The sequence below is a fragment of the Petromyzon marinus genome, unplaced genomic scaffold (genome assembly GCF_048934315.1).
Source record: "Petromyzon marinus isolate PM22_M1 ecotype Great Lakes invasive population unplaced genomic scaffold, UKy_Petmar_22M1.pri1.0 PM_G_Scaffold_25, whole genome shotgun sequence".
NCBI classification, from domain to species: domain Eukaryota; kingdom Metazoa; phylum Chordata; class Hyperoartia; order Petromyzontiformes; family Petromyzontidae; genus Petromyzon; species Petromyzon marinus.
In genome coordinates this window covers 134,687-160,124 of record NW_027422817.1, presented here as the reverse complement: position 1 = coordinate 160,124, position 25,438 = coordinate 134,687, and the positions used below count along the sequence as shown (strand labels likewise).

Sequence of the window (25,438 nt, the reverse complement as noted above, 5' to 3'; positions counted from 1 at the left end):
TTTGAGAGTGATGCCAGTCTTTATTAACACCGGAGGAATCTGAAGAGCTGTAAAGCTCTTGGTGTGTCACAGATGTCCAGTAGGGGGCACGGTGTCAGAACGTTACAACAAAAACAACACAAGACACAAACACGATAGGACTTTAACAGTATAGGAAAGGTTGATGGTCACTCATCCAGCTGTGGATTGACCAGTGAGGCCTAGTGGAGTCTGTTCAGTCAGGCCTAGTAAAGACCCAAACACCTCTATTATGGCTAGTAAAGCCTGTTTAGTAAGGCCTAGTGAAGCCTGTCCAGTCAGGCGTAGTAAAGCCTGTCCAGTCAGGCCTAGTGAAGCCTGTCCAGTCAGGCCAAGTGAAGCCTGTCCAGTCAGGCCTAGTGAAAAAGCCTGTCCAGTCAGGCCAAGTGAAGCCTGTCCAGTCAGACCTAGTGAAAAAGCCTGTCCAGTCAGGCCTAGTGAAGCCTGTCCAGTCAGGCCTAGTATAAAAGCCTGCCCAGTCAGGCCTAGTGAAGCCTGTCCAGTCAGGCCTAGTGAAAAGCCTGTCCAGTCAGGCCTAGTGAAGCCTGTCCAGTCAGGCCTAGTGAAAAGCCTGTCCAGTCAGGCCTAGTGAAGCCTGTCCAACCAGGCCTAGCAAAGCCTGTCCAGTCAGGCCTAGTGAAGCCTGTCCAGTCAGGCCTAGTGAAGCCTGTCCAGTCAGGCCAAGTGAAGCCTGTCCAGTCAGGCCTAGTGAAAAAGCCTGTCCAGTCAGGCCTAGTGAAGTCTGTCCAGTCAGGCCTAGTGAAGCCTGTCCAGTCAGGCCTAGTGAAAAGCCTGTCCAGTCAGGCCTAGCAAAGCCTGTCCAGTCAGGCCTAGTGAAAACAGCCTGTCCAGTCAGGCGTAGTAAAGCCTGTCCAGTCAGGCCTAGTGAAGCCTGTCCAGTCAGGCCTAGTGAAAAGCCTGTCCAGTCAGGCCTAGTGAAGCCTGTCCAGCCAGGCCTAGCAAAGCTGATGGTCATTCGTCCAACTCATGGGGTACCCCCCCCACCCCTACCCACCGCGCCCGCCCCGGCCTAGAGGCTCGACTCCTCGATGGGGGCGACAAGGAGGAGGAGTGAAGGGGGTGTCGGGGTGGAGAGACGGACAACGACGCCGGGGTCGGAGCAGAAGGGCCTGGCGGTGCCGGTGGTGGGTGGAGGGGCGGTGACGGTGGCGGTGGTGGTGGTGGGTGGAGGGGCGGTGACGGTGGCGGTGGTGGTGGGTGGAGGGGTGGTGACGATAGTGGTGGTGGTGGCGGTGGGTGGAGGGGCGGTGACGGTGGCGGTGGTGGGTGGAGGGGCAGTGGTGGTGGTGGTGGGTGGAGGGGCGGTGACAATAGTGGTGGTGGTGGCGGTGGGTGGAGGGGCGGTGACGGTGGTGACGGTGGCGGTGGGTGGAGGGGCAGTGACGATAGTGGTGGTGGTGGTGGGTGGAGGGGCGGTGATGATAGTGGTGGTGGTGGTGGGTGGAGGGGCGGCTGTGGTGCCACCGCTGCCACCAGGCAGCCCCGGGTCAGTCCGCAGCTGCGCCAGACGCTCCTCCACGCAGTGCGCCGAGAGGCGAGCCTCCGCGTCCTTGTCCCAGCACTCCTCCATGGTGACACACAGCTGGGACAGTCCCTGGGAGTCACGCACCAACATCGTCACCACCACCGCTACCACCACCATCCCCACCAAGCCACCACCACCACCAAGCCACCACCACCACCAAGCCACCACCACCACCAAGCCACCACCACCACCAAGCCACCACCACCAAGCCACCACCACTGCCACCACCACCACCACTGCCACCACCAAGCCACCACCACCAAGCCACCACCACTGCCACCACCACCGCTACCACCACCACGCCACCACCGCCGATAGCGAAAGATCAAAATCAATCACCGATTGACAGACCGGGAGAGACGATGGTAAATGTGACATCAGTCGTGGTCAATCCACTGCTGGATGAGTGACCATCATCAGAGGTTAAAACGCAACTCCAAATACAGCAGCAGACATCGTCAGGGTCTGGATCGAACCCACGGCCTCCTGTAGACCAGGTGAGGTAGTCAACATCTCATAGCCACCGCTGCACCCTAGGAACATTGACCAGGAGGCGCGACAGAGGAGGCTAAGAGAGAAGGGAGACGACATAGAGGGAGGGAGGAGGGGAGGGAAAGAGTGAGTGAGCGAGTGACTCAGTGAGTGAGTGGGTGAGCGAGCGAGTGACTGAGTGAGTGAGGAAGTGAGTGAGCGAGTGAGTGACTGAGTGAGTGAGCGAGTGAGTAAGCAAGTGAGTGACTGAGTGAGCGAGTGAGTGACTAGTGAGTGAGTGACTGAGTGAGTGAACGAGTGAGTAGGAGGGTGAGTGAGTGAGTGACTGAGTGAGTGAGTGGGTGAGTGAGTGACTGAGTGAGTGAGTGAGTAAGCAAGTGAGTGACTCAGTGAGTGAGTGGGTGAGCGAGCGAGTGACTGAGTGAGTGAGGAAGTGAGTGAGCGAGTGAGTGACTGAGTGAGTGAGCGAGTGAGTAAGCAAGTGAGTGACTGAGTGAGCGAGTGAGTGACTAGTGAGTGAGTGACTGAGTGAGTGAACGAGTGAGTAGGAGGGTGAGTGAGTGAGTGACTGAGTGAGTGAGTGGGTGAGTGAGTGACTGAGTGAGTGAGTGAGTAAGCAAGTGAGTGACTGAGTGAGTGAGTGGGTGAGTGAGGGAGTGAGTGGGTGAGGGAGTGAATGAGTGAGCCAGTCAGTGAGTGAGTGACTGAGTAAGAGAGTGAGTGAGGGAGTGAATGACAGAGTAAGTGAGTATTGTGAGCGAGTTAGCGAGCGATTTAGTGAGTGAGTGAGTGAGCGAGTTAGTGAGTGAGTGAGCGAGTTAGTGAGTGAGTGAGCCAGTCAGTGAATGAGTGAGTGAGGGAGTGTGTGAGTGAGCCAGTGAGTGAGTAGGAGAGAGAGTGAGGGAGTGAATGAGAGAGTGAGTGAGTGACTGAGTGAGTGGGTGAGTGAGTGACTGAGTGAGCGAGTTAGTGAGTGAGTGAGGGAGTGTGTGAGTGAGCCAGTGAGTGAGTGACTGAGTGAGTGGGTGAGTGAGTGAGTGAGTGACTGAGTGAGTGAGCGAGTGAGTGAGCGAGTGAGTGAATGACTGAGTGGGTGAGTGAGTGAGGGAGTGACTGAGTAACTGAGTGAGTGAGTGAGCGAGTAGGTGAGTAAGCAGGTGAGTGAGTGAGCTAGTGAGTGAGTGAGAGACTGAGTGACTGAGTGAGTGACTGAGTGAGTGAGCTAGTGAGTGAGTGAGTGACTGAGTGATTGAGTGACTGAGTGACTGAGTGAGTGACTGACTGAGTGACTGAGTGAGTGACTGAGTGATTGAGTGACTGAGTGACTGAGTGAGTGAGTGACTGAGTGACTGAGTGAGTGACTGAGTGAGTGAGCTAGTGAGTGAGTGAGTGAGAGACTGAGTGAGTGACTGAGTGAGATGTCGACCGGGTGCTTGAGCCAGGGCTCCTGGATCGCTGGGCGGCCATTGCCGTGCACCACGATGTGCTGGAGCTCATCCAGCGTGGGGCACTCACCCACCTCGTCCTCAAAGGGAGCGCGGTGCTCACCCAGCACGCCTGGCACAACACACACAGACACACACACAGACACACACACAAACACAACACACACAGACACACAACACAGACACAACACACAGACACACACACACAGACACACACACACAGACACACACAGACACACACACAGACAACAACAACCGCCATTCGCCACTAAGTGGCGGTGACGTCACCACGACGCTTGTGCCAGGCCATGTGCACCTTGAGGCCACGTGAAGTATCGAATGCCCGCCAGCAGGAGGTCACGGGGCAGACCCAGGTGCCACGGGTCGACTGACTGAGATGACTGAGATGACTGGCTGATGCACCACCTGTGCCCCCTACTGTGCCAACCTGCTGTGCTTTAGCCACCCGGCGCTCCGCTCGTTGTTGTGAGCGTCGCTCCTCCGCCCTCCGTTGTTGTTGGAGGGCGACTACCTCCAACTGCCCAGTAGTGTCCTTCACGAGCCTCCTCCACAGAGGCCGATCTTGACACCGCTGGTACCAGTCATCGGCAAGTCCACTCAGCTCCACGTACTCCTGTACCACATCACTCCATCTCTTCTGTAGCCCATGCCGCGCCCGTTTAGCCCCCTTGATCCGGCCGAACAAAAACTGTTTCGGCATGTGGTGGCTGGGCATGCGGGCTACATGGCCCAGCCAACGCAGCCTTGCCTGCCGTAGGAGCTCACCGATGGGATTTTGTCCAGATCTTTCGAGGATTTGTGAGCTCCTCACACAATCCAGCCTGGTTAAACCCAGGATGGATCGTAGGCAGGCCACCCTAAAAGTTTATAACCGGGGGGTCCACGTTTCGCAAGCGTAGAGAAGGGAGGGAATGACCGTGGCCGAGAAGACCTGGAGATGCGGAGTGAGAGACCAGGTAGCTCCATACAGCGTTACGCAACCGATGAAAAGATATTGCCGCTCGACTGATTCGGAGTGAGACCTCTGCTGTTAAACCGGAGCCGGTCATGAGCACACTGCCCAGGTTTGAGAAACTCTCCACTCTCTCCACAACTGCCCCGTCACCAATTGGGAGTTGTGGGGGTGGATTGACCGATGGTACAAAATACCCAGGCAGGTGCTTAGTTTTGGTGGGGCTGATGGTAAGGTCCTACCTCTTAATGGCAAGCTCCAGGTTCAGCAGCAGCGCCTCCAACTCCTCCTCTGAGTGAGCAACTATCACCAGATCGTCGGCATACGTAACATTGTTGAGCAATAGGGAGCCATCCCTTGACCGCACCCGGGCATCGATCAGCCTCCCATTATATCTGTACCCGATGGAAATTCCACCGGTACAGCTATTGAAGGGCTCATGAACTACGTGGTCAAAATAGATGTTAAATTATGTGGGAGCCAGAGGACATCCCTGTCGCACCCCAAGGTGTACAGCGAATGGCTCCGACTCCCAGCCACGTAGTTTTACCCGGGCCCGCTCATCATCATGAAGGTCCTTAATGATTGTGAGCAGAGGGTCAGGTACTCCAAAAGCACGAAGAACAACCCAGAGCCCAGGCCTACTGATGGTATCATAGGCCTTGACCAGGTCAATAAAGCAGAGATGTAGGTCTTGTTGGAATTCCCTACACCTCTGCTGTAGCAGACAGACGTAAAATATGGCATCAGTGCAGGACCGCCCTTTCCTGAAACCGCATTGGGGCTCCGCAAGCCTCTCCTCAGCGTGCCTGGCAAGGCGATGTCGAATAATCCTTGCCAGGACCTTTCCCGGCACACTGAGGAGTGAGATGCCCCTGTAGTTGTTCCAGTCTGTGTGGTCCGCCTTCTTAAAGAGGGGGACCACCAGAGCATCCTTCCAATCCTGCGGAACCCATCCAGTGGTCCAGACTGTTGTTATGATGTCATGTAGGGCAGTTTGTGCACAAACGCCACCCTCCCTCAGCATTTCGCTTGGGAGATCATCTCTGCCCGGTTCCTTTCCTGGTCTCAGACTCTGGATCGCCTTCAGTACTTCTGCAACAGATGGCACCTCAGCCAGCCACTCACAGGGGGTGACTTCTTCCTCCAATATTTGAGGCACCGCAGCCTCGCCAGGGTCATCCCCACTTTGTCCCATGTTCTTTTCCTGGGTGAGGGATTTCCCCTCCCCTAGGACCTCACAGAAATGCTCAACAAATCTGCAAACCTGTTCCTGGGGGTCAGAGATTGGATCACCGTTCTTTCCCTTAATGATGGTATTACACACACACACAGACACACAGAAACACACACACACAAAGACACACGCACAGACACACGCACAGACACACACACAGACACACGCACACACCACACACACACAGACACACGCACACACCACACACACACAGACACACGCACAGACACACACACACAGACACACACAGAAACACACACACACAGACCCACACACAGACACACGCACAGACACACGCACAGACACATACACACACAGACACAGAAAAAGATACACACACACCACACACACAGACACACGCACAGACCCACACACAGACACACGCACAGACACACGCACAGACACACGCACAGACACACGCACAGACCGACACACAGACACACGCACAGACCCACACACAGACACACGCACAGACACACCCACACATAGATCCCCCCCACACACATCACGTGGTGTCGGCACCGTGGTATCGGGGTGGGCGGGGTCGGCCAGCACCACGCCCCGGCGGCCTTTGTCTCCCCCGGGGCCACGCTGCCTCCGCCACCGCCACTCACCGCCACCGGCCGTGCAGCGTGTGGCGATCTCCCACAGAACCAGCCCCAGGGCGTAGACGTCGATGCGAAGGAAGGCGTCGCGCCGCAAGCAGACGGCGCCCTCCAGCAGCTCGGGGGCCATGTAGCAGAGAGTGCCGACCTGCAGGGCGCGACGCTCGGGTTTCACGTTCGGCGCGACGCTCTCCGGTCTCTTGGCGGGTAACGAACGGCGGCGGCGTCCGACGCTCGGCGTCTCCGACGAGCAAGCGGCGACGGCGTTTACCCGCGGGATGTCGCCGAGCGGGCGGCCCGGCTGGAGTTTGAGCGCCAGGCCGAAGTCGGCGATGACGGCCGACAGATCGCTCCTCAGCAGCACGTTGTTGCTCTTCAAGTCGCTGTGGGTAGAGATAAACGGGGGGGGGGGGGGTGGGGGTATTGGGGTGATATAATAACAAAAAGAGTTTAAAGATTAGATTAGTTTTTAGTTTTCTCTCATCGCGTTCGAGCGGTCGAAGGGTCAGAGAGAGCAGCGTGAGCAGCAAGCGGAGTCTGAACCCAAGGTTGGCAGGGCCCCCCCCCCCACCCACTCCGCCACCCACGGTGATCCGTGGGCGGCCTGCTACTGACATACCGATGGGCGATGGCCGGCTTGCCTCCATGAACGTGGTGGTGCAGATGGGCGAGGCCGCATGCCAACGTCTCGCCAATGTGGCACAGCTCGGCCCACGACAACGTGGAGCACTTGAGGTGATCGGACAGGGAGCCCTGGGGTGATGAGAGGGGAGCAGCAGCAGTGGTGGTGGTAGTGGTGGTGATAGTAGTGGTAATGGTGGTGGCAGTGGTGGTAGTGGTGATGACAGTGGTAGTGGTGGTGGCAGTGGTGGTAGTGGTGATGGTGGTGATGGTGGTGATAGTGGTGGTGGTGGTGATAGTAGTGGTAGTGGTGATAGTAGTGGTAGTGGTGGCGGCAGTAGTGGTGATAGTGGTGATGGCGGTGATAGTGGTGGTGGTGGTAGTGGTGGTGGTAGTAGTGGTGGTGGTAGTGGTGGTGGTGGTGATAGTAGTGGTTGTAGTGGTGATAGTAGTGGTAATGGTGGTAGTGGTGATGGTGGTGGTAGTAGTGGTAGTAGTGGTGGTGATGGTGGTGGTAGTGGTGGTGGTAGTAGTAGTAGTGGTTATAGTAGTGGTGGTAGTAGTGGTAGTGGTTATAGTAGTGGTGGTTGCAGTGGTAGTAGTAGTGTAAGTCTTTGGATGAGTAGTCTATGGGTCTCTATGTGAGTAGTCTATGAGTCTCTGTGTGTTGCTCTTTTCCTCGCACTTTCTGTTTATAGGTGGCGTTGTATCGCCACTTTGGAAGGGTCTAGCCAGAGATCAATCGATCTAATTTTTGGTCCGCGTTTTGGGCAACTGAGAAAATGGGAGACGTCTTCTGGCGTTGCTTGGCACAAAGGGTAGCAGCAGTTTGGGACGTTTGGGTCGATTCGATGTTGGTATTCGGCTAGCACGGAGCAGCAGTCACCTGAACGGAGTCGAGCCGGTCTTGTGCGAGTTGCCCGGGTCTGGGGATTATTCATCGTCTGCTATGGGTGGGGGCCAACCCCCTAGCACGACATTGGGGGCTTGTAGGCGTTCAGGCGGTGCACGGTGGCGGCGGTGCACAAGTGGTTCTACATTGATTTGGTGGTGCTATTTGGTGGAAGAGCGTTTAAAGTTTATTGCACGTTGGCGGAGCTGAAGTAAAGGAAGGTGGATTTCATTTCCCTAGCAGGTGCAGGGGGGGGCTCTGAGTAGCTTTGTGCAAGGATGCGTTGTCGAGTGGCATGATGCCGGATATTGATCGGTGAGAAGCTTGCAGTGTTCTTGAATCGGAAGAACTTTGGTTTCTTGGTGGAGATGGTCAATGGGCGCCACGAGGTGGCATCCTGTAGCTAGGCGAAGTGCCTGGTTTTTTGAGGTTTGGAGCTTTTGGTAACCTGTAGAGGAGTGGTTTGGGCACCAAATGGGACTGGCGTAATTGATGATGGGACGTCCAATGGCTTTGTGGGTTAGGAGTAAAGTCTCCTTTTGTTGACCCCAAGATGTGCCGGCTAAGGCTCGTAAGATGTTATTTCGTTTGTTAACCTTTGCATGGACGTTTCTGCCGTGTTGAGCGAAGCTAAACATAGTGTCAAAGGTTACACCTAGAATTTTGGGGATTTTTGCTAGTGGGAGGCGTTGGTTGTAGCAACCCGCCGGGGTGGTGTGCTTGGTGGTGGTTGCGATGATGCTTATGAAAATATTTTCAGAGTTATGTGCGGATGTGTGGATATGGTTGATGTTGTCGGCGAATAATGCTTCTGATTCTGAAGTAAAAAGTGGCCAGTTGGTTTTTTTAAAAGTTGTAATACAAGCGATGTTCAGGAGTTTGTGAAGGCTTGGCGGCATTGAGGGTCAACACAATTGGTAGGTGGAAGGATCCAAGGGCCCTAAAGACTTACCAGCCGATTGACGACAGGAGGTTTCCTGATGCTATTGAGATATCTGGTGAGGATGAAGGGCCAGATAATGGAACTCTGGTTTGATTTTCACCGAGTACCCCATAGGGGGAGCCGTTCAAGATATTTTACCCTTTTATCTGGCAACAAACCTGACACATTTTTGACAAGGAGTCACGTTTGCTTTGACCACAATACCTGTGGTCAGAATGCAAACAAAAAACACACAACTCTGATCATGTATTGGCACTGTACTTGAAATTGATTGGTCCACACCGGAGACAGTTTTCCTTAGAGCCCTCGTCTAACATGGGTGTTGGACCGCAGGTATTGTGGTCAATGCAAACATGACTCCTTGTAAAAAAAAAGGTGTCAGTTTGTTGCCAGATATAAGGGTAAAAACCAATTATCATATTTTGCTACTGGCAAAGGAGGTTCCAATGGTGTAAATTGAGTCGTTGTTTGGTAAAAGTCGATTTATCTTGAACTGATAGTTACGAGGGCAAGAACTGGTCGGTTGGGGTGTAGACGTTGATCACAGTGAGTGGGCCGAGATGGGATTTGATACGGACGCTTAAGACTTCTGTGGCGATATCGGAAGGAGGCATTGGGATTTTAATTTCTTCAAATTGAATGCTGTTATGGTCGGTCTCGACGGAGGAAAGTGAAATTTTAAAATTTGGGCGGTCTCTGGGAATCAATCCGCCATCTTCAAGCCTGGGTCCTCGGTCTCCGGTCTTCGCGCGCGTGGACCAGGCAGCGTGTTCGCTGTCCTGGTCCGACTTAGTAATTATCCCGTCCAGCATGTAGATAGTCAGCCGTGGTGGTCACCACCCTAAGTATATATTCAGCCATGGTGGTCACCACCCTAAGTATATAGTCATCTGTGGTGATCACCATCCTAAGTATATAGTCAGCTGTGGTGGTCACCATCCTAAGTATATAGTCAGCTGTGGTGGTCACCATCCTAAGTATATAGTCATCTGTAGTGATCACCATCCTAAGTATATAGTCATCTGTGGTGATCACCATCCTAAGTATATAGTCATCTGTGGTGGTCACCATCCTAAGTATATAGTCATCTGTGGTGATCACCACCCTAAGTATATAGTCATCTGTGGTGGTCACCATCCTAAGTATATAGTCATCCGTGGTGGTCACCACCCTAAGTATATAGTCATATGTGGTGGTCACCATCCTAAGTATATAGTCATCTGTGGTGGTCACCATCCTAAGTATATAGTCAGCTGTGGTGGTCACCATCCTAAGTATATAGTCAGCTGTGGTGGTCACCATCCTAAATATATAGTCAGCCATGGTTGTCACCATCCTAAGTATATAGTCAGCTGTGGTGGTCACCATCCTAAGTATATAGTCAGCTGTGGTGGTCACCACCCTAAGTATATAGTCAGCTGTGGTGGTCACCATCCTAAGTATATAGTCAGCTGTGGTGGTCACCACCCTAAGTATATAGTCAGCTGTGGTGGTCACCATCCTAAGTATATAGTCATCTGTGGTAGTCACCATCCTAAGTATATAGTCATCTGTGGTGGTCACCATCCTAAGTCATTATCCTGTGAATGTTAACCTGTGGTAATAAACATGTTGCCTCCAAGATCAAGTGTGCACCTCGGTTAAACGCACTACATGTGTGTCTTTGTGCGTGTGTGTTTGTGTGAGTAGTCTATGAGTCTCTACGTGAGTAGTCTATGAGTCTCTGCATGGTGAGTGAGTCTATGAACCCGCTCGTGGAAGGCGGTGATGATCCACAGCTCGGCTTCGGCGTTCCCTTCCCGCCTCTCCGCGCCGATGAACTCCAGCAGGTTGCGGTGACTCAGGCCGGACGTGCCGAAAATATCCACCTCGTTCTGCCACAGCCGTTGGTTCTGCTGAGCGTCTCGGACGAAGACAATGCCGATGACGACGGCGGGGAGAAGAGGAGGAGGGAGCAAACGCGTGAAGTTACCCAGTCCGAGGTCACGTCCAGAGGCGCAGAAGTCTCGCGGGGGGGAGCAGAAATGCACGCGGAGACGTGGGGTGACACACGTGGCGAGATCCGCAGACACACGAAGACACACGGGAGACACGCGGAGAAATGGAGACATATGGAGACGCATGGAAACACACGCAGACACACGCAGTGCGTTTCTGTGGGTCTCTGGGTTTCTGTGAATCTCTGAGTATGGGTCTCTGTGGGTCTCTATGGGTCACTGTGGGTCTCTAAGGGTCGTCTCTGTGGGTTGCTGTGAGTCTCTATGGGTCTCTATGGGTCACTGTGGGTTTCTGTGGGTTGCTGTGGGTCTCTGTGGGTTGCTGTGGGTCTCTATGGGTCTCGATGGGTCTCTGTTGGTTGCTGTTAAGTCTCTATGAGTATGGGTCTCTGTGGGTGTTTATGGGTCTCTCTGAGTATGGGTCTCTATGGGTCCACTGTGGGTCTCTGTGGGTCTCTGTGGGTTGCTGTGAGTCTCTATGGGTCTCTATGGGTCACTGTGGGTCTCTGTGGGTTGCTGTGGGTCTCTGTGGGTCGCTGTGGGTCTCTCTGAGTATGGGTCTCTTTGGGTCTCTATGGGTCACTGTAGGTCTCTGTGGGTTGCTGTGGGTCTCTGTGGGTTGCTGTGGGTCGCTGTGGGTCTCTCTGAGTATGGGTCTCTATGGGTCTCTATGGGTCATTGTAGGTCTCTATGGGTCACTGTGGGTTTCTGTGGGTTGCTGTGGGTCTCTGTGGGTCCCTGTGGGTCTCTCTGAGTGTGGGTCTCTTTGGGTCTCTATGGGTCACTGTAGGTCTCTGTGGGCCTCCGCCAGTCTGTAGAAACACGTGTCGTGTAGGGTCTGTGTGTGTGTGTGTGGGGTCTCACCACGGGCTGGACAATCTTCACCGCGACGATTTCAGACAGGAGCTGAGCGCGCCAGACGCAGCCGAAGCAACCGCCGCCCCTAAACTCCAGCAGGCGCACCGGCCGCAGCAGCAGCAGCAGCGCCGTCAGGCTCACCGCCTCCTGTTGGCGAAGTGGACCGTCAGCCACCCTTGCTGCCGTTAACGGCAGAGACCCCCCGTCGCGTAGCCTCGACAGACCGGCAGGGCAAGTGACTACACTATACACTACTATACACTACACTTTACACTACATTATACACTACACTATACACTACACTATACACTACACCATTCACTACACTACTATACACTACACTACTATACACTACACCATACACTACTATACACTACACTATGCACTACACTATACACTACACCATACACTACACCATACACTACACTATACACAAGATATACAACACTATACACTACCATACTATACACTGCACTATACACTCAAGTTTACACGATACACTGCACTATATTCCACACTACACTATACACTACACTATCCACCACTTCACTATACACCACTACACTATACACTACTATGCACTACACTGTCCACTACACAACTATACGCTACACTATACACTATTATACACTACACTATTATACACTACACTATACACTACTATACATGACACTCTGCACTACACTATATACTAGTAATGAATTGGCCACGTCTTGTTTACGTGACACTAACCTTACTGATTGGCCGTGTCGGGTGGTGGTTGTTTTAACGAAACAACGTTTTTATTTGACTCAAAACAATTCTCTTTTCTGGAGGGGGAGTTGCCCAGCACCATGCCCGGCCGCCGTTGTCGCCCCGATGGCAATGCTCACACATCGCACCGGGTACTCATTTCAGGCTTAGTCGATCTAGGGGAGGCCCAGGACCGGTTCAGATAATCCACGCGGTGTTGGCCGTGAGCGGGAATCGAACTCGGGTCGCCAGGTTCATAGCGCAGCGCGCTAACCACTACACTGCCGCTCCCCACAGACACACACACACAGACACAACAACAACCGCCATTCGCCACTAAGTGGCGGTGACATCACCACGATGCTTGTGCCAGGTTATGTGCACCTTGAGGCCACTAGAAGTGTCGAACGCCCGCTGGCAGGAGGTCACGGGGCAGACCCAGCAGGTGCCACGGGTCGACTGACTGAGATGACTGAGATGACTGGCTGATGCACCACCTGTGCCCCTTACTGTGCCAACCTGCTGTGCCTTAGCCACACAGCGCTCCGCTCATTGTTGTGAGCGTCACTCCTCCGCCCTCCGTTGTTGTTGGAGGGCGACTGCCTCCAACTGCCCAGCAGCGTCCTTCACGAGCCTCCTCCACAGAGGCCGATCTTGACACCGCTGGTACCAGTCATCGGCAAATCCACTCAGCTCCACATCCTCTTGTACCACATCACTCCATCTCTTGTCTAGCCCGTGCCGCGCCCATTTAGCCCTCTCGATCCAGCTGAACAAAAGCTGTTTAGGCATGCAGTGGCTGGGCATTCGGGCTACATGGCACAGCCAACGCAGCCTTGCCTGCCGTAGGAGCTCACCGATGGGACTTTGTCCAAATCTTTCAAGGATTTGTGAGCTCCTCACACAATCCAGCCTGGTTAAACCCAGGATGGATCGTAGGAAGGCCAGCCAAAATGTTTCTAACTGGCGAAGATGTTCCATTTGGGGGGGTCACGTTTCTAAAGCGTAGAGAAGGGAGGGAATGACTGTGGATTGGGAGATCATCTCTGCCCGGTCCCTTTCCTGGTCTCAGACTCTGGATCACTTTTAGTATTTCCTCAACAGATGGCACCTCAGCCAACCACTCACAAGGGGTGACTTCTTAAAATATTTGGGGCACCACAGCCTCTGCAGGCTCATCCCCATGTCGAGGGATTTCCCTTCCCCCAGGACTTCACAGAAATGCTCAGCAAATCTGCAAACCTGTTCGTGGGGGTCGGAGATTGGATCCCCGTTTTTCCCCCTAATGATGGTAATAGGTATGGCGCTGCAGGTTACTTTTTTGATGGAGTTAAATAGGGATTTGTGATCGCGGGCCATTGAGGCAGACTCCATCTCCACAGCAACCCGCGACCACCACCCATCCTTTTAGCGCCTCACGGCTCTCCGAACCTCTGAGCGAAGGCTACGGTAAGCCTCCTCATTCTCTGACGTGGGATGCTGTAGACAATTCGAGTGGGCCTGTCGCTTTATCTCAACTATCCTGAACACCTCCTCTGTCAGCCAGGGTTTCTGGGAGGTCTGGACCGCAGTCACAGTCCTAAACCTCACCCATGTACCCTAGACATCTGGAGGAGTGGGGGACGATGCTAACCCCAGCCGCAAGCGATGATTAAATTCTTGCTTGCAACTTTCATCAGCTAGCTGAGACCAGGCCACCTTAGGTTGGAATGGGGTCCTGGGTGTATACCCACCACCCGAGTGGAAGAATGGCAGGCGCATCTTACAGATGACAAGTCGATGGTCAGAGGGCAGATCAGCTCCACGGTAGGTCCTGGTGTCAAGGACATGGACCCACATCCGCTGATCCGTCACTATGTAGTCCAGCAGATGTTCTTGCTTGGACCCGGCATGCGTCCATGATGTTGTGTGGATGCGCCGATGCCTGAACAGCGTGTTGGTAATTTAAAGCCCATGGGCTGCACAAAAATCTAGCAGCCTCCTACCGTTGTTATTGAGCTGATCTGGCCCATGCTTTCCAATCACTCCAGACCAGGTGCCAGCATCATGACCAACTCGGGCATTAAAGTGACCCAACAAGATGACTCTATCCCGAGGGGCCACTTTAGCCAGCACCTATGACAGGAGGTCATAGAAGGCATCTGACTCATCGACCTTGCCAGCATCCCTCCACGGATGTTCGTCTTCGGTGGGGGCATAAGTAACCCTGACCACCACTCCTCGCCTCCGGTTGATGGGAAGGCGAGCCCAAAGTAGCCTGGGGCTTACAGCTTCCCACAAATCACCGCCACGCTCCTACGCCCCCTTCATTCTTTTGTTCAGAAGAAGAGCCACTCCCTGTTGTTTAGTAGTCTCCTCCCCGAGTAGAGGACTGTCCACTCCTCATAGTGGCAGGAGCCATAGCTGGTCCACCGGACCTCCTGATTGCCACAGAGATCCAGACGGTACCGGCCCAGCTCCCGACAGAGGAGTGGCAGCCTCTCCTCCGCAGTGAGCGTTCGAACATTCCACGTGGCCATCCGTAGTGGCTTTTTGTTGTTTATGGAGGAGCCCCGAGGGTAAAGAATCAATCTCCTGGCTCCGCCAAATGGGGTTTGGCCAGGAGACGTCAAAGACGCCTGTCCCCCCGGGGCCTCCGGCACAAGCTTATTCATTAGATATTTTAGACATGGTTTAGTGGTAATTTATTGAAGGTGGAGGGGTTACCAGCCCCTCGCACCCGTCCAGAGCCCCCATTTAGCTGCTGTGGTGGCCACAGACGCAATGAGGGGAAAGGCCAATCGGAATTGGCCCTCCCCCCACGGCACTGCCCATGACGTTGCCCGTCCGGCACCACGAGGAGGGAGGGGGTTGTTCTGCCAGACACAGACACACACACACAGACACACACACAGACACACAGACGCACACATAGTACCACCACCACCTGCGGAGGCGTTGTGGCATGCGTCAGCTTGCGGCATCGCCGGTACATCCACACGGAGAGCAGCAGCAGCAGCAGGAGCAGCAGCAGCGTCGTGACGGCCAGCAGGGCCACCGGCGTGGGCACCGGCCTGGCCACCGGCGTAGGCTGCTGAGTGCCCTCTGCAACAGGAGGCTCAGCTGTGAAGCCACTCACAGGGGCTGCTCCCATAGACTGCAATGTTAAAGGCTGCCATAGACTTCAATGTTAAATCCTCCCATATACTTAAATGTTAAAGGCTGCCATAGACTTCAATGTTAAAGTCTCCCATAGACTTCAATGTTAAAGTTTCCCATTAACTTCAATGTTAAAGGCTCCCATAGACTTCAATGTTAAAGGCTCCCATAGACTTCAATGTTAAAGGCTCCCATAGACTTCAATGTTAAAGGCTCCCATAGACTCCATTGTTAAAGGCTCCCATCGAATTTGAAGCTTTCGTGACTGCAGGAATCCATGCTCTTTGGTTCTTTCGGCAAAGTCACGTAGGTATAAAATAAAATAAATCACGACGTCATCAGCTACCATTCCTGGATGTTTTGATCGAGAAGAGACCTGATGGCTTGTTGGGACATTCGGTCTACAGGAAAGCCACCCACACGGATGCCTATCTAAAGCCTGACTCCCACCACCATCCAGCCCAGAAGAATTCCCTCGTCAAAACACTACACCATAGGGCCCGTTGCATCTCCGACCAGCACCACCTAGCCAGTGAGTTGGAGCACGTACACCAAGCCCTCAGGATGAACGGATACTCGGACCGTACATCTGCAAAGCTGTCTCCCCAGCCATGCGGAGACAACCTTCTGAGGATCCAACCAAGACCATCACTTTACTGTACATAGCAGGGGTTACCAAATAGATTTCCAAAATCTTAAACAAGCACAAGATCCAGGTTCGTTTCAACACAGTACACAAAATCAGTGATTTAATCCCATCTGAAAGGGATGTGATTCCTGACATGCAATACCCTGGTGTCTACAAACTGAGTTATGGTTGAGGCAACAGTGACATTGGGGAAACGAAACGACATGTCTCGGACTGTGTTCGTGAACACAAGGTAGATCTGAAACACGGTAGGACTAATACCTCTGCCGTTGCCGATCATTGTTTTAACGCTGTGGGTTCACACGAAATTGATTTTTCCAAGACGGAGGTACTCTGCAAACCTACCGGCTACCTTCAGAGATTTGTTCATGAAGCCATCCAGATACATAAACACAGACACAACTCCAACCAAGAAGATGGGTACAAACTGAGCAATCATTGGAAGGACGTTATTAACCAGGTACAGTCTTAACTGACTGTGATGTTTCCATCCTACCTGCCTATGTCAGCTGTTATTTCCGACTCTCTGTGTGTATCTCTCTATGCATCTCTCTTAGATATCTCATGCTCACATGTCCTTTTGATTGCACTCTCATGCTCACATGTCCTTTAGATTGCACTCTCATGCTCACGTGTCCTTTGCATTGCACTATCATGCCTTTGGATTGCACTAACATACTCACATGCCCTTTGGATTGCACCCGTTGGGTTTGCACGCATGCCTTTGGATTGCACCACTCTTCGATTTTACAATAACATCACGCTAATCTCTCACATTAACATCGCCACTTCCATGCCCTCGTCGAGGAGGCCACTCTCCTATCTTAAATTTCGATTTAAAGCTTTTGTGACTGCAAGGATTCATCTTCTTTGGTTCTTTCGGTAAAGTCACGTAGAATGAGAATAAAATAATAAATTAATAAAATAACACAATAAAATTCTCACGACGTTTCGGCCACAACACAAGTGGCCTTCTTCAGGTGAAAGGAACAGACCTGTCGGGACGACAGAGCTTCAATGAACGTTGTTAAGATTCGTAGCGTCTTTTAAGCTGGTTTACAGAAGTGAGGCACCTTGACCCTTTCAAACCTTGACAAAGGTGCCTCACAATTTAAGGCCACACAAGCAATTGTTTACTTTGAGGCTAAAGCAACCTATTAGTTAATGATTCCTTAACACTGCTTTTTTGTTTGCCTCCACGAGTGTGCAAGGACTCTAAGTTATATTTATTTAACGATGAGTGAATGTATTTAATAAACACATTTTTCTAAAAAGTAGATTTGTTTGCAAAATACATTAATTTATTTAACACGCAAATTTATAATTAGATATCACTATCAAATTATTTTTTCATTTACTGCTTCATAATTTATTCAATAAAAATAGTTTATTGAATAAATATATCTCTTTCCTTTCTTTTTTCCTTTCATTATTTTCTTAAACGAGGATTCTTTATTCATCCTCAGTTTACATTCTCTCAAGGGGAGCTCTGTACAGAAGCGCAGCACCACAGTCAGGTAGAAATTGAAGGCAGCAGGAATAAAATGGCCACCTACGCAAAGGTCGCAGCTGCCAATCTGCCTGGAGTCACGAGGCCCCCCACTAGGGCCTCTCCTCCAAAGCGAACCCCCCCAAGCGCGCAGCGACCACTGCCGCTGCGCGAGAACGGCATCCGCTGCTACACCTCGAGCTCCGTCACGATCGAGGCGTACGTCGAGGCCCTGGCCGCCATCGTCCCGCCAGCCACCATCACCCACGCCTCGAAGGTCAGCGGGAAAGCCGTCTTCTTCCTGACGACGAAAAAGGTGGCAGATGCGGCCGTCGAGAAGGGGATGACCGTGGGGGGACTCCACGTCCAGCTGGAACCCATCGCTTCGGTGGCGGCGCGAATAGTCGTTTGGAACGTGCCGCCCTACATCCCCGACAAGGCCGTGTTGGAACACGTGTCCAAGCTGGGCACCATCGTGGTGCCAGTACGTGCCCTGGCACTGGGGTGCAGAAATCCTGCTCTCAATCACATTTTATCTTTCAAGAGGCAGGTGCACGTCCTGCTGACTACCGGACAGCAGGAAGAGGGCTCGTTTGTCATTGTCAATGCAGGCATTGCTCATAGACTGTTTTATGCCAAAGATTGCATCAGATGCAATCTTTGCAAAGAAGAGGGGCACTTACGAAGGGATTGCCCTAAACCAACGACGGCGAGGGTCGGAGAAAAGAGCGGGGAGGAGGGAGGCAGAGCAAGGGGGGCAAAGCAGCAAGAGCCCCTATTGCAACAAGCCCCCCAACAGCCCACACCGGGCCCGCGAGCCACGAATCCTCCTACACCTGAAGTCGTGGCCCCAACTTCGCCGCCTCAAGGAACAAATCGCAAGAGGAAGAATACAGAAGGACCCGGATCTCAAGGGTCAAATTCAGAGGAGGAACCCCTCCCAGACCTCGAACAGGAAGAAGCGGTGAAACCCCCCACACCAGGGGAGGAAGCAGAACAGCTGCCAGACGCCGAAGACGCGGTTTTTGCCTTCCCGGATGCCACGCCGAGTGACGCGTGGGCGGCGAGGAAGAAACCCGCCAAGAGGAAGAAGCAGCGTGCATCTGGGGAAGGGTTTCTACAGCAGGAGACCGTCGACGATGAAGGCGACATCACCACGGAAATCGACCCGCCTACTGTTGTCATAGAGACTCACTCCCCACCAGCTATACAGGAAGTCCTTGACCAAGAGGTAGAAGTTGGCAGAGAGACACTCACCAAGGGCAAGGACGAAATGGATGGGAATGAGGAGGAAGGTCCCCGTCCCACTGCTGATCCAAAACCAGCGGAAGAGACACCGGGCCATCCACCCGAAGAGCCTGAGCAGGAGCCATCCCAGGCCATCCCTGACACTGGGGGAGAGGACGCTGCTGGGCCATGCGCCAGCTCAGCCGCTGCAGCCCTTCTAGCGGAGCCGGACGCCGAGGAAATCGATTCAGATCGGGACGACTGCTTCAGCATGGGGAGCGAGAGCAGCCAGGGGTCTACACTCCTTGACCCTCAGACTCCCCTGATCTCCTCGGAAGATCTCTGGAAATTCCTCGACGAGACCAACATGAGGAAAGACAGAGCAGACATTGCCTTGGCTCGATGGAAGGACAGCAAGGCAATAAAGGCCTCTGTGACTCAAGCAGAGAGACTCCTTGCCAAGCAGAGACTCGAGTCCCAGGGCAAGGAGAGGGCAAAGCTGACATTTTTCCGCAAACAAATTATAAGGTGGGAGGCCACGGGGGAAAGGAATAAGCAATGCCTATGTACATCGGCTCCCTGAACGTGAACGGGTGCAGGGAGGCAGTGCGGAGGTTTTCCGCAATGTCTCTTGCGAGGAAACAGGCTGCCTCTGTCTTCTTCATTCAGGAGATGCATCTCACGGTCGAGGACGAGGATGACTGGAGGAAGGAGTGGGGAGGGGACTCCTTCTACAGCCACCTTGACAACACCTCCTGTGGAGTCGCGACCCTGTTCGCTAAAGGGTTTCATCCCGAGCTCATCATCCACACCCAAGTGGTGAAGGGAAGGCTGCTCGCGGTAACGGTCAGGGTGGGCGATGTCACCACCCACCTACTGAACATGTACGCGCCTGTGACCAACAAGGAGAAGATCCCGTTTCTGCACCTCCTGAGGAGGCACCTGGCCGGGATTCCGGACGACGAGTGCGTGATTGTGGGTGGCGACCACAACTGCACACTTGGCGCCCTGGATCATTCGGGGGGGCAGCCGGGGGGAGTAGGGCCTAAGAGGGAAATGCAGGGACTCCTGGAGGACGCCGCCTTGGTGGATGTGTGGCGCATACATCACCCGGGCCAACGCCAGTTCACGTACACGAGGACGAGGCGCGATGGCTCGGTGACGCAGTCCAGGCTCGACAGATTTTACATCTCTAAGAGCTTTGTGATGTGCGCCATAACGACTGGCATCAGGGCGGCACCCTTCACGGACCACAACCTCATCGTGCTCCGTGTCAGGCTGGAGAGGGCCCGTGAGGGCGCGTCCCACTGGCATTTTAACAACTCACTGCTGGAGGATGGCACCTTCTTAGAAATGTTCGAAGACTTCTGGGAAGAGTGGCGAAAAAGCAAAACGCAGTCCGACTCTCTGGCCCAGTGGTGAGATATGGGCAAAGTGCACACCAGGCTGTTGTGCCAACAATACACCTGGGGGAGCACCAGACTGAAGAACGTGGACATCACCGACATGGAAGCCCGAGTCCTCAATTTGGAGGGTCGCCTCGCCGAAGACAGCGACCCTGCTCTTCTCCAAGAATACGAGGAGAATAGGGAGCGTCTCAAAGGGCTACATGAGGAGCAGACGAGGGGAGCGTTTGTGCGATCCCGGGTGAAGCTCATCACGGACCTCGACACGGGATCCCCGCTTTTCTACTCCCTCGGGAGGCAGAATGGGAGACACAAATCCATGGAGTGCCTCTTTGATGGTGACGGTGTCCTGGTGCACGAACTCCAGCAGAAGTCGACCATCATCAGAGACTTCTACGGCAACCTGTTCTCCCCTGAAGAAACATCGGAACCGGCCCAGGCGGAGGCATGGAGTGGTCTACCCACCCTGGGGGAAGACGGGAAAGAGCTGCTAGAGCAAAAGCTCACCAGGACTGACCTTGACGCAGCTGTAAGAGGACTGGCCCCGAATAAATCCCCAGGGTTAGACAGGCTAAAAGGGGAGTTTTACGCTGCTTTTTGGCCATACCTGCAGGAGGACTACAGAGAGGTGCTGGAGGAAGCCTCAGTCGCCGGGGTGATGCCTCAGTCTTGGAGGAGGGCGGTGCTCACTCTGCTTCCCAAGAACGGAGACCTGAGGGACCTACAAAACTGGCGTCCGGTGTCCCTCCTGAACACAGACTACAAAATATTGACGAAGGCTCTCTCCCTGCGACTGAAAGGGGTGATTGCACAAGTCGTAAACGGGGACCAGTCCTACACCATCCCCGGACGAACCATCCACGACGGCATCTTCCTGGTCAGGGACCTCATCGCGGTGTCCCAGAGGTTGGGCATCCCAGTCGCGTTTCTGGCTCTTGACCAGGAAAAGGCTTTTGACAGAGTGGACCACAAGTACCTGCTGGGAACCCTCAAGACCTTGGGTTTTGGGGATGCCTTTGTCCGAACGATCTGCCTACTCTACACCAAGGCGGAGTGCATAATCAAGATCAACGGTGCCCTCACTGCCCCGGTCAAATTCGAGCGAGGAGTGAGACAGGGATGCCCATTGTCGGGCCAACTTTATGCCCTGGCATTAGAGCCTTTCCTGAGTCTCATAAGGCGGAGACTCAGCGGCCTGGTGCTGAGGGAACCAAGCGTCAAGTTGGTCCTGACGGCATACGCCGACGACGTCCTCCTCATCCTGCGCTCCCTGGCTGATGTCGCCCTGCTGCATGAGTGCCAGGAGGTCTTTTCGAAGGCCTCCTCATCAAAAATGAACTGGCAAAAGTGCAGCGGCCTGCTGGTTGGAGCGTGGGACATGACCGAGTGTCCCGAGAAGGCAAAAGCCATCAATTGGAGCACAACATCGCTGCACCACCTGGGAGTGTTCCTCGGACCAGAGGAGGAACCACCGCAGAGGAACTGGGTCGAGCTGGAGGAGAAGGTGAAGGAGCGGCTGGGCACCTGGGGTCGCCTGTGCAAGTTCCTCACCTTCAGGACAAAGACGTTGGTGGTGATCCAGCTGGTGACGTCCATGCTGTGGCACCGACTCTTCTCCCTGCACCCCCCCATGAGCCTCGTTAACGCACTTCAGAAGCGAGTCCTCGACTTCTTCTGGTCGGGTGGAGGACACCGGGTCGCGGCTGGGGTCCTGGCCCTGACACTGGACGAGGGCGGTCACGGGCTGGTGTGCGTGCGGAGTCAGCTGGCCACCTTCCGACTGCAGGCGGCGCAAAAGTTCCTGCACGCCGCCCCTGCACCGGCCTGGAGCATCACGGCCTCCTTCCTCCTGAAACAGCTGGGGGGTCTGCAGTGCTCAAAACAACTATTCTACATGGACCTGCAGGGCCTCCCACTGGGACAGCTGCCACCCTTCTACAGAAGCGTCCTGCAGACATGGAGCTCCCTTGCCGTCAGGAGGCTGAACCAACCGCGATCCGCCGTGGATTTGGTCTTCGAACCGATCCTCAGGAACCCACAGACAAAGCTGCCATCCACCACCACCACCCCTGGCATGGAGAGGCACCTCGCCAACGCACGGCTCACCAGGATGGGGGATCTGGTGGAGCCTGAAACACGGGGCCGGTGGCTCGGACCAGCAGACATGGCCGCAAAGACAGGGCTGCAGCCGCTCCGGGTGGCTGCCCGGATCCTGGCCGAAGCCAAGGGGGCCTTCTCAGCGGCAGCGGGGAGAACGCCCCCCATCGGCGTTGGGGATGACGAGGCCCCTCTCGATCCCCCTCCACCGGAGCTCTCAGTCGTGCCACTGCATCGTCAATGCCGACAAACGAAGGCGGATCACAACCTGTGCCAGCTAGAAGACCTACCGGAGGTGGCCTTCGCAAATGTAAAGAGGAAGGTGCTCTACTCCTACATGGTCCGGTTCCACCAACAGGACACCCTGAGGAGCCACAAGGACCATGCCTGGAGGAAAGCCCTGCCCTGCGTCTCTCCGGAGAGGCCTCGCTAGAGGCAACTCTACTCCAGCCCGACGTACAACCGCATCGGCGACCTCAGCTGGAGCATCGCCCATGGCACCGTCACCACCAACGTCTCCCTGGCGCGCTTCACCGACACGTCCCCGGAGTGCCGGTTCTGCGGTAAAGTGGAGATGGTGGTGCACCAATACATGGAGTGCAAGAGCCTGGACTCGCTGTTCAAGGTCCTGAGAAACATCCTCCTAAGGTTCAGCCTCCACTTCTCCCCGACGGTCCTCATCTTTGGATACCCGAAGGGCGACGGACCCCAACATCTTCAGGGGCTGGTCAACGTGCTCTTCGGCTACGCCAAGCTCGCCATATACAGGGCGAGGAAGTTGGCCCTGGAGGGGCAACGTCCAGCCAGCAGCCTGGGCATCTTCCGCACTCTGGTCGGAGCCAGGGTGTGGCTGGAGTTCCGCCACGCGCGGCTGACCCACGCCGCGCCAGCCTTCAAGGAGCAGTGGGCGCTGGAGGAGGCCGTGTGCTCGGTGGCAGATGACGGAGAGCTCTGCATGCAGATCTAAGCTACCCGTCGGAGGCCATTTGACTGTGGGAAGGGCTGCGTGCAGATGCAGCACTTGTCATAGTTATAAAGAAAAGAGAGAGAGCGCGAGAGAAAGCCAAATGGAGTAGGACGAGAGAGGGCAGAGAGAGAGGGGGGGCAGAGAGGGGGGTAGAGAGAGAGGGGGGCAGAGAGGGGGGTAGAGAGAGAGGGGGGGCAGAGAGGGGGGTAGAGAGAGAGGGAAGGGGAAAGGAGGGAAGAAAAAAAATATATTGTTGGGTCTTTCATTTAAAAGGGGGGGGGGGGGTTACATAAAGCAAAGCATTAAAACAAAACAAAAAAAAACGAAATGATGAACGGAGCAAAGTGCCGACTACACCCGAGCATCTTCTTGTTTCCTCTGATCGTAAAAAGAGAGAGAGAGAGCGAGAGAGAGCGAGAGAGAGAGAGCGAGAGAGAGAGCGAGAGAGAGAGAGCGAGAGAGAGAGAGAGAGCGAGAGAGAGAGAGAGCGAGAGCGAGAGAGAGAGCGAGAGAGAGAGAGAGCGAGAGAGAGAGAGCTTGAATGGCATCAACTCTCCCGGCCTCACGAACCATCTCCAGCGTCTCTCCCGGCTCGAAACTGACCGTGGGCCCTGGGCCGTAGGGTGAAGTCGATGTTACAGAGGTCCCTGTCACAGCAGCAGAAGTAGACGAACGGGTTGCTACTGGACTCCACGCACTTGCTCCTGGTCACAGTGGGAAACCGAGAGGGGGACGTGGGAGCAGGAGGTGGGGGGGGGGAGGAGGAGGTGGTGGGTGGGAGGAGGAGATGAAGGTGAGGAGATGGTGGGGGAGGAGGAGGAGGGGGGAGATGGTGGGGAGGAGGTGGGGGGGAGGAGGTGGTGGGGAGGAGGAGGAGGGAGCTGCTGTGTGCTGGTCTGACCGGTCTGCCTCCTCACCTTCCACGGCAGTCGTGGACCCAGCAGCCCTGACGATCCAGCAGGATGTCGCCCGACACGTTGCGCCACGCCGCGTAGCAGAAACCGCGACGACTCTCCCCCTCCTCCTCCTCCCCCTCCTCCCCCCTCCTCCCCCTCCTCCTCCTCCCCCTCCTCCTCCCCTCCTCCTCCCCCTCCTCCCCCCTCCTCCTCCTCCACCTCCTCCCCTCGCCGCCACCGCTGCCGACACCGTCACAAACCACGGTGCCTCCGGCCGCCGACAGCCCCCCCACCGCCTCCTCCTCCTCCTCCTCCGCGTCGCCGTAGCGGCTGAAGGAGAAGCAGAGACGGTGGCGGCGCTGCTGCTGCTGCGTCTCCACGGCCGCGGGCGGCCAGGCGAGCGGCCAGCGACGAGGGCGCGCCTAGAAGGGGTCGTCCAGACGGGGGTCGAGCCGTGATCCGTCAACCCCGCGGGTGTGCCTTGTACCACCACCACCACTCCCCACACTACTACACACAGTGACCTAACCACTGCACCACCACTCCCCACACTAACCACTGCACCACCACTCCCCACACAGTGAACTAACCACTCCACCACCAATCCCCACACAACTACACACAGTGACCTAACCACTGCACCACCACTCCCCACACCACTACACACAGTGACCTAACCACTGCACCACCACTCCCCACACAGTGACCTAACCACTGCACCACCACTCCCTACACCACTCCCCACAGTGACCTAACCACTGCACCACCACTCCCCACACTACTACACACAGTGTCCTAACCACTGCACCACCACTCCCCACACAGTGACCTAACCACTGCACCACCACTCCCCACACCACTCCCCACAGTGACCTAACCACTGCACCACCACTCCCCACACTACTACACACAGTGACCTAACCACTGCACCACCACTCCCCACACCACTACACACAGTGACCTAACCACTGCACCACCACTCCCCACACCACTACACACAGTGACCAAACCACTGCACCACCACTCCCCACACTACTACACAGTGACCTAACCACTGCACCACCACTCCCCACACTACTACACAGTGACATAACCATGCACAAACCACCCCCACACTACTACACAGTGACCTAACCACTGCACCACACTCCCCACACTACTACACAGTGACCTAACCACTGCACCACCACTCCCCACACTACAACACATA

General features: G+C 54.7%; 1 protein-coding gene across 1 annotated transcript; it reads right to left on the bottom strand.

The window, feature by feature from the left end:
• LOC142913394 (activin receptor type-2B-like) lies at positions 1-25,437 on the bottom strand. Its single transcript, XM_076060934.1, has 12 exons — positions 25,426-25,437; positions 24,489-24,650; positions 24,250-24,356; positions 23,936-24,036; positions 15,286-15,443; positions 11,634-11,774; positions 10,521-10,667; positions 6,936-7,069; positions 6,588-6,699; positions 6,326-6,464; positions 3,483-3,613; positions 1-1,633 (listed from the first exon to the last, which is right to left on the bottom strand). Exons 1-12 carry the CDS (start codon positions 25,435-25,437, stop codon positions 1,049-1,051), a joined length of 1,929 nt encoding a protein of 642 aa, XP_075917049.1. The 3' UTR covers positions 1-1,048.
• Position 25,438: the final 1 nt, after the last annotated feature.